This window comes from Haliotis cracherodii, unplaced genomic scaffold, assembly GCF_022045235.1.
Source record: "Haliotis cracherodii isolate W230 unplaced genomic scaffold, xgHalCrac1.p SCAF_17, whole genome shotgun sequence".
NCBI classification, from domain to species: Eukaryota; Metazoa; Mollusca; class Gastropoda; order Lepetellida; family Haliotidae; genus Haliotis; species Haliotis cracherodii.
In genome coordinates this window covers 15,816,496-15,830,332 of record NW_027266272.1, presented here as the reverse complement: position 1 = coordinate 15,830,332, position 13,837 = coordinate 15,816,496, and the positions used below count along the sequence as shown (strand labels likewise).

Below are 13,837 nucleotides of genomic sequence, written 5' to 3'. Positions count from 1 at the left end.
CGGATTAACGAGGGTCTGCATGTACAGGAGAGCCGACAGTTGTGATGCAGGCCTGCAGTTTCGGGCTATGATTAGCAGCACTTGCAGATTGTGTGTTGAGAGACAGGATGAGCTGACGACCAAACGTGGCTAGTCCCACCGGATCAATCAACCCTTCGGCTTAGTAATTAGGATCCGATTAAGTGGAAGATTAAATGAAGCTCAAGATTTATTTTCACGTGATAGGGACAATGTCACCCACCCACGCGCCGGTGAGGTCGTTGGAGACGGGTCTTCATTGGCGGGCTGATGTGACACGATGTGACGGCCAGGAAGATATGTCGGAAGCACTGTTTTAGAGGTCGAAGAGAATATTTGGACACTGTAGCATTACAGATGAAGAATGCAAATATTTAATAAAGGACTGATGGTGGAAATACGAAAGGCGTTCAACGTTTCCCGAAAATGCCAATCAATGAATTTTCAATCAGATGAACTAACCTTGAAGGGCTGAGAAGTTTCTAGTGAAATTCTGCGATTTCGTGTAATTTTAGTTTTTATCGGCCCTCGTGCGTGCATACGTGTAGAATTGACTTTCCGGTGTGACGTTTACCTTGTCAAATATCGTAATTATTAAAATATCATGTTTACATATTTCAAAAGGGTTGATCGTAATGTGTCTTGCCTCAATAGGAGTAAAGGATATGTATAGTATATTTTGTGAATATATGCAAATAAATTTATATCAGTCTGAGATAATTCAAACTCATCATGTATTTTGGGCCGGGTTCTGGAATGCTGAAATAACTACTTGGGCTTTAAAATACTGTATGGAAGTCGGGTTTAATGGTGCTTTGAACAATATCTCAGTTATTCCACGATTGATTTGTTTGTTTGCTTGTTTGTTACTTAACGCCGCGCTCAGCAGTATTCACGCTATATGAAAGCGTCTGTAAATAATCGATTCTTGACCAGACAATCCACTGATTGACGTCAGTAGCACCGATCCACGCAATTGAAGATACGGTGATATGCATCAACCAAGTCAGCAAACCTGACCACCCGATCCCGTTAGTCGCCTCTTACAAGCACAGTTGCCTTTTACGGCAAACATTGGTTGCTGAAGACCAATTCTACTCCGGATCTTCACTGGTCACGATGGATCTGATTACACTTGACTGAAAACTCAAAGTAATGCGTGTTTATCACTTTGTTGATATCAACAAGCGCGGCAAGGTGATAACAGATAACAGATAACAGGATGGTGATCTAGGTTTGGAACCGAGACCCCAAAAGGTGAGGTGATGTGATGTGAAATGGGGTTTAACGTCGCGTCCAAGATTATTGCACTTATATAGCGACGTGCATGTACGTGTGTGTGTTGTGTGGCTGCTTGTACTAGTCCGGACAGATGCCGATTTATAGTGCTACCTCACTGAGATACCATGCCGCAGTTTAACATGAATATCCCACTCAGACACAGTATACTGACTCCGAGCCGACCAGTCCTTGTTTTAGCCCCTAAATGCCGAGCACCAGACAGGGTAACAACAAGTACCATCTTTCAACGTCTTTGATATGACGCGGCCGGGAATCGAATCCCGGACCTTCCGCTCTCCGGGCGGACGCTCTACCACTAGACCACGGAGGCGGTCAGACCCAAAAAGAATAAAATATATACGTCTTTGCTGGAACCAACATGGAGAGGGGACTGTATAGTAGCTATAAGTTTCATGAGACGCTTTTATACCTTGCTCAAACAATTTCAATGTGTTCCATTCAACAACTTCATTCAGCTCAACTGAAATTCTGGAATTAGACATCTAACTTTGTGGTACTGACGTATCCAAACCCTAAAATGGCATGTGTTTTTTGTTTACTTAGCAGACAGGTTTTTTCCGAAATCCTGGATCTGTTCTGTGAGGATTAGACTAAACCCCTTAAAGGGGGACTAAACTCGGCTAATTGGCAGGCCCAGCAAAATTGATTCAAGTCTCTCAAACATAACGTAGGCTGATGTCAATTTATGTCGTACATCAATTTAGCAGAAGAAGTCTGTTTATATTGCGCCAGATTCCATACACGAAGACGCTTCATTATTATTACCCCGGTCAATGGATCGGTGTGCACTCAATGTGCAATTTCAGCTCCCTGGGGAGTATAGAACCCAAGCTGCCCGTGAGAGGCTAGAAAGTTAACAGTCCCATTCACTGCTGGTTGAACAGAGGCATATTTAGAACAAAGTTATGAAAAAAAAGGATACACCACATGGCCGAAGCTCTATAAACACAGGCGGACCCATGCAACTACACTCCGCGACCAAGGTTTAAAGCCACCTGATTTGTGACCATGTGGCACCAAAAAGACAATGCCTTAGTCTCACACATGTCAATGCTAGATCTAAGCAGACATGGGCGTCAGATCACTGAGAATAGAGTCTTTTAAGTGGGAAACGTAATTATGGCTTCTGATCTATACTTAACACATACGATGAACATTGACTCTCTGATGATCTCATAGCAGAATATGAGGTTTGCAGCCCTTCGGTTACTGCACACCCTATGAACCTGCGAGACTATGTCAGAGATCTTATTATGGTGTCCCCTTATTAAAGGACTTCATCGAGCGATACCCAACGGATGGAAGACCTACAGTAACACGTGACACAGTAGAGCTCCCTTTCTGCACATGTTACCAGTGTCGGAACATGTTATGATGATGAGAAGAACCGAGTCTTTCTAAAATTAGCACGATAATGTAAACCATGTGTAGAGATTAAGCAGCTCTTGGAATGAGTGGTCGATGGCTACCTTTATTTCTGATCTCGTAACGTGCTGACGTTAAACTACAAATACCATCAACCTGACGTCAGTACGCGGGATCACCGAGAGTTTAATAACTCACCGTTCCTTCTCATTTTCGACATGGCTTCCATGACACTTCCGGGGTGAAGTGCAAGCGGTGTAGCCACGGCGAGTTGTCCCCCCTTAGTAAGTTTTGTCTTGATACCAACGTTCTGGGATGAATCTGCGACTCGCGATGTCCTCTTCGGCCTTTCGGGGGGTGTTTCGTCTTCTGAATTATTTCTATTGCCCCGACCTGCAACAGACATAACATGTTGGTGGGGTTGATGTGGAAGATGTTGGTGGACATCCCCTTCAGATATATACCTCAGCAAGACCCCCCATCCTTCCACTCAGCCAAAGTGATGGCATAAATCCTGCTGGGGAATCATGCAGGAAGCATAGGTACTGTAAGTTCCCATGATCTCCAGTAACGTTGTCTAACTTTGGTTATAGGTGGTTTATAGCCTTGTTTGAATTGAAAAGACTATAGATAAATCTATGTATAACTATATGATTTCTTTTAAATTTTGATCTGGTTTGTTTTATTAAAAATACTGTGATATACCTTACTATTCTACTGTCCTTTGTCGACAGATTTCTTAAATCTAATATCTAGGTTCCATCGCTATATGGCTGAAATATTGCCGATGCGATGTAAAATTTAACTCACTCAATCACTCCTTCCAGTGAGAAGATATTAATCTTATTGGGGCCTTATGGGAATCTTAAGAGAAAGTAAGGTGGGGTAAAATGGGGTTTAAAGTGCGACGTGAATTGTGTATGTCTCTCTGCGAGCGGTTTTTATATTGCTAGCCCACTGAGATACCATGTCATTCTGCTCTCCGGGCAGACTATCCACAATCTATACACTATCCACTAAAGGCTGTCAGAGGAAGATAGTGTTTGGATGGTATAACTCCTCTATGAACACTACTTCAGCTATATCACCCCGTGTCTACTTGATCAGGCCTACCAATGAAAACTGACATACTGCCACAAAAAATGGCATACGTCTAAAATACACAAGGAATCGATGCAACTGAGTAACACCATCATAAATCTGAGAGCACGCTGCCAAAAACATGGAAACGGCAGCACTAGAAGACACAGGCTGCAACATTCCAGACTAGGCGTGCGCAGAACAAGAGTGAGTGAGTGAGTGTGGTGTTACGCCGCTTTTAGCAATATTCCAGCAATATCACGACGGGGGACACCAGCCACCTGAGGCTTTCCTCCCACATCAACAGGCCCACCAATGCTTTTTGTTTGTTTGTTTGTTTGTTGTTTAACGCCACACTCAGCAATATTCAAGCTAAATGACGGCAGTCTGTAAATAATGGAGTCTGTACCAGACAATCCAGTGATCGATATCATGAACATCGACCCATGTGATGCGATGAAATGCATAAAAAAGGTCTGCGAGCCTGACCACCCGATTACTTGCCTCTTTCGACAAGCATGGTCGCCTTTCACGGCAAGCATGGGTTACTGAAGACCTATTCTACCCCGGACCTTCACGGGTCTCCGACAAGCATGGGTTACTGAAGACCTATTCTACCCCGGACCTTCACGGGTCTCCGACAAGCATGGGTTACTGAAGACCTATTCTAACCCGGACCTTCAAGGGTCTCCGACAAGCATGGGTTACTGAAGACCTATTCTACCCCGGACCTTCACGGGTCTCCGACAAGCATGGGTTACTGAAGACCTATTCTACCCCGTACCTTCACGGGTCAACCCCAGTAATGAAATTGGTTTAGTATTCGTCAATAGTGACGTATGTAGGTCACGTGTCACTTTAGACCTAAAGCATTCGGGTGCTGTTCAATGGTCAAGTAGCTTTAGATTTATGTAAATAGGCGTAAAAGGGGACATAGCGTTTACTTCAAACATCTTTATCCATTCTTGTATTTCTCAATTATAGTTAATAGAGTATGATTACTGAATACAAAGAGCACCCAATTTATAGATGTCAACTTCTTTATGAGGAACACAACTGATGAACTCCGTATGTACTCCGTAACGTTGTGTTCCTCATAATAAAAACAATCCATAAATTCTCTTCCTTGTGTGTATCACTTCTAAATGGTTGGTTGGTTTGTTGTTTAACGCCGCACTCAGCAATATTCCAGCTATATGACGGCGGTCTGTAAATAATCGAGTCTGGACCAGACAATCCAGTGATTTACATCATGCGCATCGATCCACTCAATTGGGACCAATGACATGCATCAACCAGGTCAGCGAGCCTGACCACCCGATCCCGTTAGTCGCCTTTTACGACAAGCATAGTCGCCTTTTACGGCAAGCATGGGTTGCTGAAGACCTTTTCTACCCCCACTTCTAAGTGCCTTTCAAAGACTTGGAATTAATGCAAATGCCTTTCAAAGACTTGGAATTAATACTAATGCCTTTCAAAGACTTGGAATTAATGTACAACAAAATCTGCCTCTAAAACTGAAACAGACAACAGACTACAACATCCAGATTACAGACAAAATAAGAGAGACCAAGAGCCTGCCAATGCAATTAAACTCAATCAAACACTCCACGTGTTGTAATATTCTGAGGAAGGAAGCAAACGTGGACACATCTTTGGAAAAGAGGGGTGGTTTTGTGAGTCATTTGATTAATGCTGTAATGAATGTTCACTTCCTGTTTTTTCAGGACTTAAAAAGAAAGCCTTTCCTCCGAATGAAGCGTGTATCTGTATCTGCTATCAATCAGCCTGACAGTATTGTGGTCTCTGTATCACTTAGGGGCCGACCATTTCATATCCTGGGTTGGACGGGATTGTTTTGAAAATAGCATCAGGTGTTTCCCAAAAATAAATCACGGGACATGACTTTTGTCTGAAAAATATTGTTTGTTGGGCAAATGAAAATATTCCTCCTGAAGAAAAAAAAAATAAAATCTTAGCCCCCTCCATCACCGGAATGCATAATAGCCGGTCCCTGCTGAAAACACAACCTCAAAGTCTTTCTTCAGATCGACTTTACAAACGTGTGTTTACCTTTAGGTCTATTCTTGAGTACATTCTGTGGGAGCTGATCCAGGTATTTGATGTAGTTGGAGTTATCAACTCTCTTCTTGTAGCTTTCTTCAATTTCCTGCCTCGTTCTGGGAATCCGGAAGTCGCAACAGCAGCAGACGACTGTGGCTGAAATATCAAAATATCACACAGTGCAGACGCATGGCACAAACAAACTGGTAGCTAGACCTGTATTCTGTGTTGTGGTGTGCAGTGGGTGTGATAATACTCAAAATCCTTGATGTATGCTAGAAATATAGAATTTCTGATGAAACAACTTCAGCTAAAATCTTCCATTACAAGCATGATATACAGCCTGGCCTCTGTGGTCTAGTGGTTGAGCGTCCGCCCGGAGAGCGGAAGGTACGCGTCATACCAAAAGACGTTTATAGATGGTACTTTTTGTTACCTTGCCTGGCGCTCGGCTTTAGAGGGCTAAAACAAGGAATGGTCGGCTCGGAATCAGTATACTGCATCTACTCAAGCCACACATGGGAGCCGACACAGAATGGCATGTAAGGTGTCCGAAACAAGCAGCATCCAGCAAGAGAGGGTGAGTTAGGTCCTAACGCAGCTTTCAACAGTATGTCGGGCGGTGGGGTAGCCTAGTGGTTAAAGCGTTCGCTCGTCACGCCGAGGACCCTGGTTCTATTCTCCACATGGGTACAATGTGTGAAGCCCATGTCTGGTGTCCCCCACCTTTATATTGCTGGAATATTGCTAAAAGCGGAGCAAAACCCATCTCATGGGTGAAGCTGGGATTCAAAACCCACAGTCATAGGTTTCTGGCATTCCTAAGGGAGACAACTCTGCAGGGCGATAATATACGACTGGGTCTCTCGCGCCAATGAAACTACTTCACCCGACCTGTACATGGACCAAGTGTAGCTGCAGTAGGGTTATAGGCTAGCTGTTGATGTTCGCAGATATCAAAATGGACCTTATGCTAAAAGGTTTCGTCAACAAACAACTGTTTATCCCGTTTAGGTTACTACTCACCGAAAGTTCTACTTGGACAAAGGGAGTTAATCGAATTGTATGAAATATTTTACTGATATTATCACCAATATCTATTTCACTGTCCAGAAACTGATAATTGTTTGGTTCTTTCTTTGGGACGAAAAATATATATATCTTGGAGCAGTGACCGAACAAATACTGTAAAGAACGGTTTATCTTCCATGGGCAACGAACCATCAGCTTATGGTTATCTTCTCTTGGACATTTCCCTGACCCACATCAGAAAACATAAATACGATCAATGCCTAGTTAAATGTATCCCTTAAAAAGATTTTATCAGATTTAATCAACCAGCAATCGCGTTGACGTCACTTGGAGGGTGCTACTATAACCAGAGTGTCGCACCCCCAGAAGCATTAGGTAAGGGCAAGCGATGTATAACGTAATTCCGTTGACACGTGCTGACAATTGTCAATCAAAGTTAACTTGGGGTCTACCGTCAGCGCGGTTCACCAGGGTGGTCCAAGGTTCTTACATCGAACGAAAGCACTAACGTTTTCATCATTAGAGTGAGTGGTGAGGTGAGGTGAAATTGGGTTTAACGTCGCGTACAAGATTATTGCACTTATATAGCGACGTGCATCCACGCGTGTGTGTGTGTGTGGCTGCTTGTACTAGTCCGGACTGATGCCGATCTATAATGCTAGCCCACTGAGATACCATGCCGCAGTTTAACATGAATACCCGAATCAGACACAGTATACTGACTCCGAGCCGACCAGTCCTTGTTTTAGCCCCTTAATGCCGAGCGCCAGACAGGGTAACAACAAGTACCATCTTTTAACGTCTTTTGGTATGACGCGGCCGGGGATCGAACCCCGGACCTTCCGCTCTCCGGGCGGATGATCTACCACTAGACCTAGGAGGCGGTCCTAGAGTGAGTGAGTGAGTATGGTTTTACGCCGCTTTTAGCAATACTCCAGCAATATCACGGCGGTGGACACCAGAAATGGGCTTCACACATTGTACCCATATCGGGAATCGAACCCGGGCCTTCAACATGAAGAGCGAATGCTTTAACCACTAGGCTACCCCACCGCCCCCTCATCATTAGATAGACGGTGAGGTGAAATTTGGTTTAACGTCAAGTTAAAGAACATTTCAATTATTCACGTGCGTGCGTGCGTGCGTGCGTGCGTGCGTGTGTGGCTGCTTGTATACTAGTACGGTTTTCTAGTGCAAGCTCACTGAGATACCATGCCGCAGTTCAACATGGACACTCCACTCAGACACAGTACACTGACTCCGAGCCGACCCGTTCTTGTTTTAAAAGCTGAATGCCAAACGCCAGGCAGGGTAACAACAATTACCACCTTTTCACGACATTTGGTATGACGCCACCGACGCTCTATTTACTAGACCATGCAGGTGTTTAGAAAGACGAGTCCTGTACTCACTGATCGTCAACAGGAATGACGCTATCGCGAACACGAGATGCCACACCCGAAGAGGGCCTAACACCTTGGTTTCTATGGAAATGCCGCTGTCGCTGTTTATTTGGGCCTTGTTCACCTGCAACAGAAGCAAAAATAATTACTAAAGTATTTTGTTAATTTGACAGTTTGTAGTTTCACGCAGCAACATTCCAGCTGTATGATGGTGGCCTGTAAATAATCGAGTGTGAACGTGGAGTTTGAGCAACGATCCACGCAGTCGGGATACAATGACACGATGGCAACCTAGTCACTGAGCCAGACAAATCGACCATTGACAAATGAAATACATAAAAATAACATGCAGCACTCCTTTTCTGTCATTAAGAAGGGAGGGGGTCTTCTATACGATAACGGGAACCCGAAAATCCTAGAAAAAATCATTCAGTTCTCAGATTTTAACATTTTATCGTATCGTGGAAACGCTGGATGCCCTGAAAAATAATGAGTTATGGGTCAGGAAATGTGTTCGGCTACATTGAAATACATATTTCAAACATACTTAGTTGTTTCCCTTATATGTATGGGTCGTGTCGTAATCTAGATCTCGATTATATACAGCCTGACATATTACAGTTGGAATATTGCTGAGAGCGGCGTGATCATGTGGTCGCGTGGTGTGGTTGATTTTATGTCCCTTCACTAAGTTTGTACTCTCCGATCAGCTTTAAGTACACGCGCGCGAGGACGCGTTTTGGTACGTGCACGTATTAACGTCCTTCGTGGCCTTTGCAGGTAGATTTTAATTCTCTCCCCACAGTTACGAGAAGGAGTCCCGGGAGCCAATATGACTCAGAACCTCAGTACACTTAGCGTTTGCGTCCGTCATCGGGGTTCAAGGACATTGGAGATTTCTTTTTATAATTATGATTTTTTTGTTAACGCCGCACTGAGAAATTTTAACAGCTGTGTGACGGCGGTCTGGACCAGGCAATCAAGTGATTGACATCATGAGCATAGATCTACGCAACTGGGATACGATGACATGCATCAATGAAGTCAGCGAGCCTGTTCACCCCGACCGCCTCCACGCCCCATGCTGCTCCAGTCTACTGACACCTGGCGGTTATTATGTGGGTTGTTTGTGAGTACATGTGTATCCAAGACATGAATAGCAAGCGTGGTAGGAGTAAACACGAGTCAACGGGGAACAGATTGTATGTTATTGTCGCCTCTGCGTGGCTAGGTAGAGGCAAGACACTCTACTCCGTGCATTAAAGTACCTATACTAAGGAAATGGATATATTCTAAGTGGACACGAGGGAGGTGTTTCATATATAATTTCCTTTTGGACTTCAAAACAAGTGTCCTCGAAACAAGTCAGGACTGGTGTCATTCACTGGGTTTCATGAATGCATCACAATATGACACACAGAATACCTCATGTACATGTATGTTGAGAGAACGAGAGAATCATGGGGACAGAGAGTAAGGGGAGGGAGGGGGGGGAGATGTAGGCAGTGACACAGAGAGGTCGAGAGACAGAGAGGGGAGAGACAGTGGAGAGAAAAAGAAAGAGGAGACACAGAAAGAGGAGACACAGAATGGAGAGACAGACAGACAGGAGGAGAGACAGACAGAGAGGAGAGACAGACAGAGAGGGGAGAGACAGGGAGGGGGGGAGAGATGTAGGCAGTGACACAGAGAGGTCGAGAGACAGAGAGGGGAGAGACAGTGGAGAGATACAGAAAGAGGAGACACAGAAAGAGGAGACACAGAATGGAGAGACAGACAGACAGATAGGAGAGACAGACAGAGAGGGGAGAGACAGGGAGGGGGGAGAGATGTAGGCAGTGACACAGAGAGGTCGAGAGACAGAGATGGGAGAGACAGTGGAGAGAAACAGAAAGAGGAGACACAGAATGGAGAGACAGACAGACAGGAGGAGAGACAGACAGAGAGGAGAGACAGACAGAGAGGGGAGAGACAGGGAGGGGGGGGAGAGATGTAGGCAGTGACACAGAGAGGTCGAGAGACAGAGAGGGGAGAGACAGTGGAGAGAAACATAAAGAGGAGACACAGAAAGAGGAGACACAGAATGGAGAGACAGACAGACAGGAGGAGAGACAGACAGAGAGGAGAGACAGACAGATAGGGGAGAGACAGGGAGGGGGGGGGAGATGTAGGCAGTGACACAGAGAGGTCGAGAGACAGAGAGGGGAGAGACAGTGGAGAGAAACAGAAAGAGGAGACACAGAATGGAGAGACAGACAGGAGGAGAGACAGACAGAGAGGAGAGACAGACAGAGAGGGGAGAGACACATAGAGAGTTGAGAGACAAGGAGAGGTTAAATACACAGAGAGGAGGGACACAGAGGAGAGACACACAGAGAAGGGGAGAGACACATAGAGAGTTGAGAGACAAGGAGAGGTTAGATACACAGAGAGGAGGGACACAGAGGAGAGACACACAGAGAAGGGGAGAGACACATAGAGAGTAGAGAGACAAGTAGAGGTTAGATACACAGAGAGGAGGGGACACAGAGGAGAGACACAGAGAGGAGAGACGCAGAGAGAGGGGAACACAGAGAGGGGGAGAGACAGAGGAAATACATAGAGAGAGGGGGGACACAGAGAGGGGGAGACACAGTGAGGGGAGAGACACAGACAGTGGGAGACAGACAGAGGGGGGAGGGACACACAGAGAGGACAGACATACAGAGAGAGGAGAGGGAGTGAGACACAGAGAGGAGGGGAGACACGGAGAGTGAAGAAACAGAGGGGGGAGACACAGAAAGGGAGAGACAGACAGGGGAGAGACACAGAAAGGGAGAGACAGACAGAGGGGAGAGACACAGAAAGGGAGAGACAGATAGAGGGGAGAGACAGAGAGGGAGAGACAGACAGAGGGGAGAGACACAGAAAGGGAGAGACAGACAGAGGGGAGAGACACAGAAAGGGAGAGACAGACAGAGGGGGGAGACACAGAAAGGGAGAGACAGACAGAGGGGGGAGACACAGAAAGGGAGAGACAGGCAGAGGGGGGAGACACAGAAAGGGAGAGACAGACAGAGGGAGGAGACACAGAAAGAGAGAGACAGACAGAGGGGAGAGACACAGAAAGGGAGAGACAGACAGGGGGGGACACAGAAAGGGAGAGACAGACAGAGGCGGGAGACACAGAAAGGGAGAGACAGACAAAGGGGGGAGACACAGAAAGGGAGAGACAGACAGAGGGGAGAGACACAGAAAGGGAGAGACAGACAGAGGGGGGAGACACAGAAAGGGAGAGACAGACAGAGGGGGAGACACAGAAAGGGAGAGACAGACAGAGGGTAGAGACACAGAAAGGGAGAGACAGACAGAGGGGGGAGACACAGAAAGGGAGAGACAGACAGAGGGGGGAGACACAGAAAGGGAGAGACAGGCAGAGGGGGGAGACACAGAAAGGGAGAGACAGACAGAGGGAGGAGACACAGAAAGAGAGAGACAGACAGAGGGGAGAGACACAGAAAGGGACAGACAGACAGGGGGGAGACACAGAAAGGGAGAGACAGACAGAGGGGGGAGACACAGAAAGGGAGAGACAGACAAAGGGGGGAGACACAGAAAGGGAGAGACAGACAGAGGGGAGAGACACAGAAAGGGAGGGACAGACAGAGGGGGGGACACAGAAAGGGAGAGACAGACAGAGGGGAGAGACACAGAAAGGGAGAGACAGACAGAGGGGAGAGACACAGAAAGGGAGAGACAGACAGAGGGGGGAGACACAGAAAGGGAGAGACAGACAGAGGGGGGAGACACAGAAAGGGAGAGACAGACAGAGGGGAGAGACACAGAAAGGGAGAGACAGACAGAGGGGGGAGACACAGAAAGGGAGAGACAGACAGAGGGGAGAGACACAGAAAGGGAGAGACAGACAGAGGGGGGAGACACAGAAAGGGAGAGACAGACAGAGGGGGGAGACACAGAAAGGGAGAGACAGACAGAGTGGAGAGACACAGAGAGGGGGAGACAGACAGAGGGGGGAGACACAGAAAGGGAGAGACAGACAGAGGGGAGAGACACACAGAGATGGAAGCGACAGAGAGAGGAGAGAGACACACAGAGAGGGGAGTGACACAGAGAAGGTGCTGACAAACCTTGAAACATAATCAGAGGAACGGGTTAACGATGTACCTGGTCTAAATACATGTGTGGATGGATAGCATTTGAGTAAGGGAATTTTTATCTTGTCATGAGATAACTTAAATGCTACAGTTTCTTGTCCCGCTGTCTTACATCGTCGTGAATTGGGCATTTTAATCCCGCTTCAATCCCTGTATGAAATTAAAATCATGATAATGTTAAATTATAAATGAAGGCCATCATTGCTGGCCATGCTAACCCAAACGTTTGCATGACTGGATATTATCCATGCTACATCCCTTGCAACTATCGATAACATGGACTTCAAACACCCTGTCAGGCACATGAACAATAACACGTGATTGCAATCGGTTCTGTCTACGGATTAAATGCAGACTTCCATAAACAGGGGCCTTGGTGGAAAGGTGACATATGGCACCTCTTGCAGCGTCACCAAAGGACCTCAAAAATCTAGTATTAATATCCACCTTGTGCCAGCTTTAACATGGCCGTTAAGTTTTGAGTCACGTGTTTGACCTGCACGTGCTGCAGCGCGAGACAGGTGGATCACGTGTAACGCCATAGCCTCACCCGTCCGCACTACTATGTCATTCTGACACGCGACGCTACAAAAAACTATTTGCATCTTATATATAGCTCGGAGTGTGTACTTCCAGACTTACCTGCTGGCTTTATGAGGACTTGCGGACTAACTGTCTCGGGTGAATTCATTTTGTAATTAAGACTGTCAACATTATTTCATGATGGACATATAATCCGTAATTACGAGTTGCGAGTAGCTATTTTTGTATTACCCATAGTCTGTCTTTCTGAGAAAATGTAGCAACTGTGGGCATTGTGATCATTAGTGGATACATCGGTTCACACTCTGAAGAGGATCGGCCATTGTCTTTGAAAATTGTCTTTGGGGTGTGGTTTGTCGATTGATCAACTCAGTCAATCCACTGTTGAAATGACGTCATGAACAATGGATGACGTCATGTTATTTGCGAAAATGCGTGTTTGTGACGCCACACTACTAAGGGCCTCCTCACAAACATTGAAAACCGTGGAACTATTGGTGTATTAGCCAATCAGAAAGAAGCAAAATAATCATACTCGGTGAGAAATACAGAAAATAATTGCTTTCGATGTTGATTTCCTTGCCATTATAGGTAATATGATATTATATCCCATGGTGTACTTCGTGATCAAGGAAGATATTACAGTTACATGGCCATCCAGTGCGTGAGTGAGTGAGTGAGTTAGGTTTTAACGCCGCTTTTAACATTATTACAGTTATATCGCGGCGTGTCAGCTGAATGTGGGAGGAAAGCCCGAAGTGAAGCAGATCTCAGACGTTTACCACTTCTGTGAAACCCACGAGCACGGGTATGGTGCTGACAAACCTCGAACCCACAATCATAGGTTTCTGGCCTGCCCAAGGGACGCAACTCTAC

The 13,837-nt window shown here is 45.9% G+C and overlaps 2 protein-coding genes across 2 annotated transcripts in view; one reads left to right on the top strand and one right to left on the bottom strand.

The window, feature by feature from the left end:
* The window catches only part of LOC139464435 (uncharacterized), a 31,111-nt gene that overhangs the window by 14,626 nt on the left and 2,648 nt on the right, over positions 1 to 13,837 (bottom strand). Inside the window, exons 2-4 of the mRNA XM_071245968.1 lie at positions 8,274 to 8,388; positions 5,839 to 5,985; positions 2,884 to 3,078 (exon numbers count right to left, since the gene is read on the bottom strand). Coding sequence (XP_071102069.1) covers positions 2,884 to 3,078; positions 5,839 to 5,985; positions 8,274 to 8,388 — 457 coding nt within the window. The remainder of the gene's footprint in view (positions 1 to 2,883; positions 3,079 to 5,838; positions 5,986 to 8,273; positions 8,389 to 13,837) is intronic.
* Positions 9,097 to 12,403, top strand: LOC139465075 (uncharacterized). The gene is made up of 4 exons (XM_071246772.1): positions 9,097 to 9,112; positions 9,767 to 9,944; positions 10,448 to 10,578; positions 11,172 to 12,403. The coding sequence occupies exons 1-4, from the start codon at positions 9,097 to 9,099 to the stop codon at positions 12,401 to 12,403; spliced, it is 1,557 nt and encodes a 518-aa protein (XP_071102873.1).

What these genes read in the sequence shown, in the direction of transcription:
- LOC139465075 (XM_071246772.1), top strand. An exon ending in GGGGGGGAGAGATGTAGGCA is followed by an intron (nt 9,945 to 10,447) that starts GTGACACAGAGA and finishes GCAGTGACACAG; the next exon opens with AGAGGTCGAGAGACAGAGAG. An exon ending in AGGGGAGAGACACATAGAGA is followed by an intron (nt 10,579 to 11,171) that starts GTTGAGAGACAA and finishes GGAGAGACACAG; the next exon opens with AAAGGGAGAGACAGACAGAG.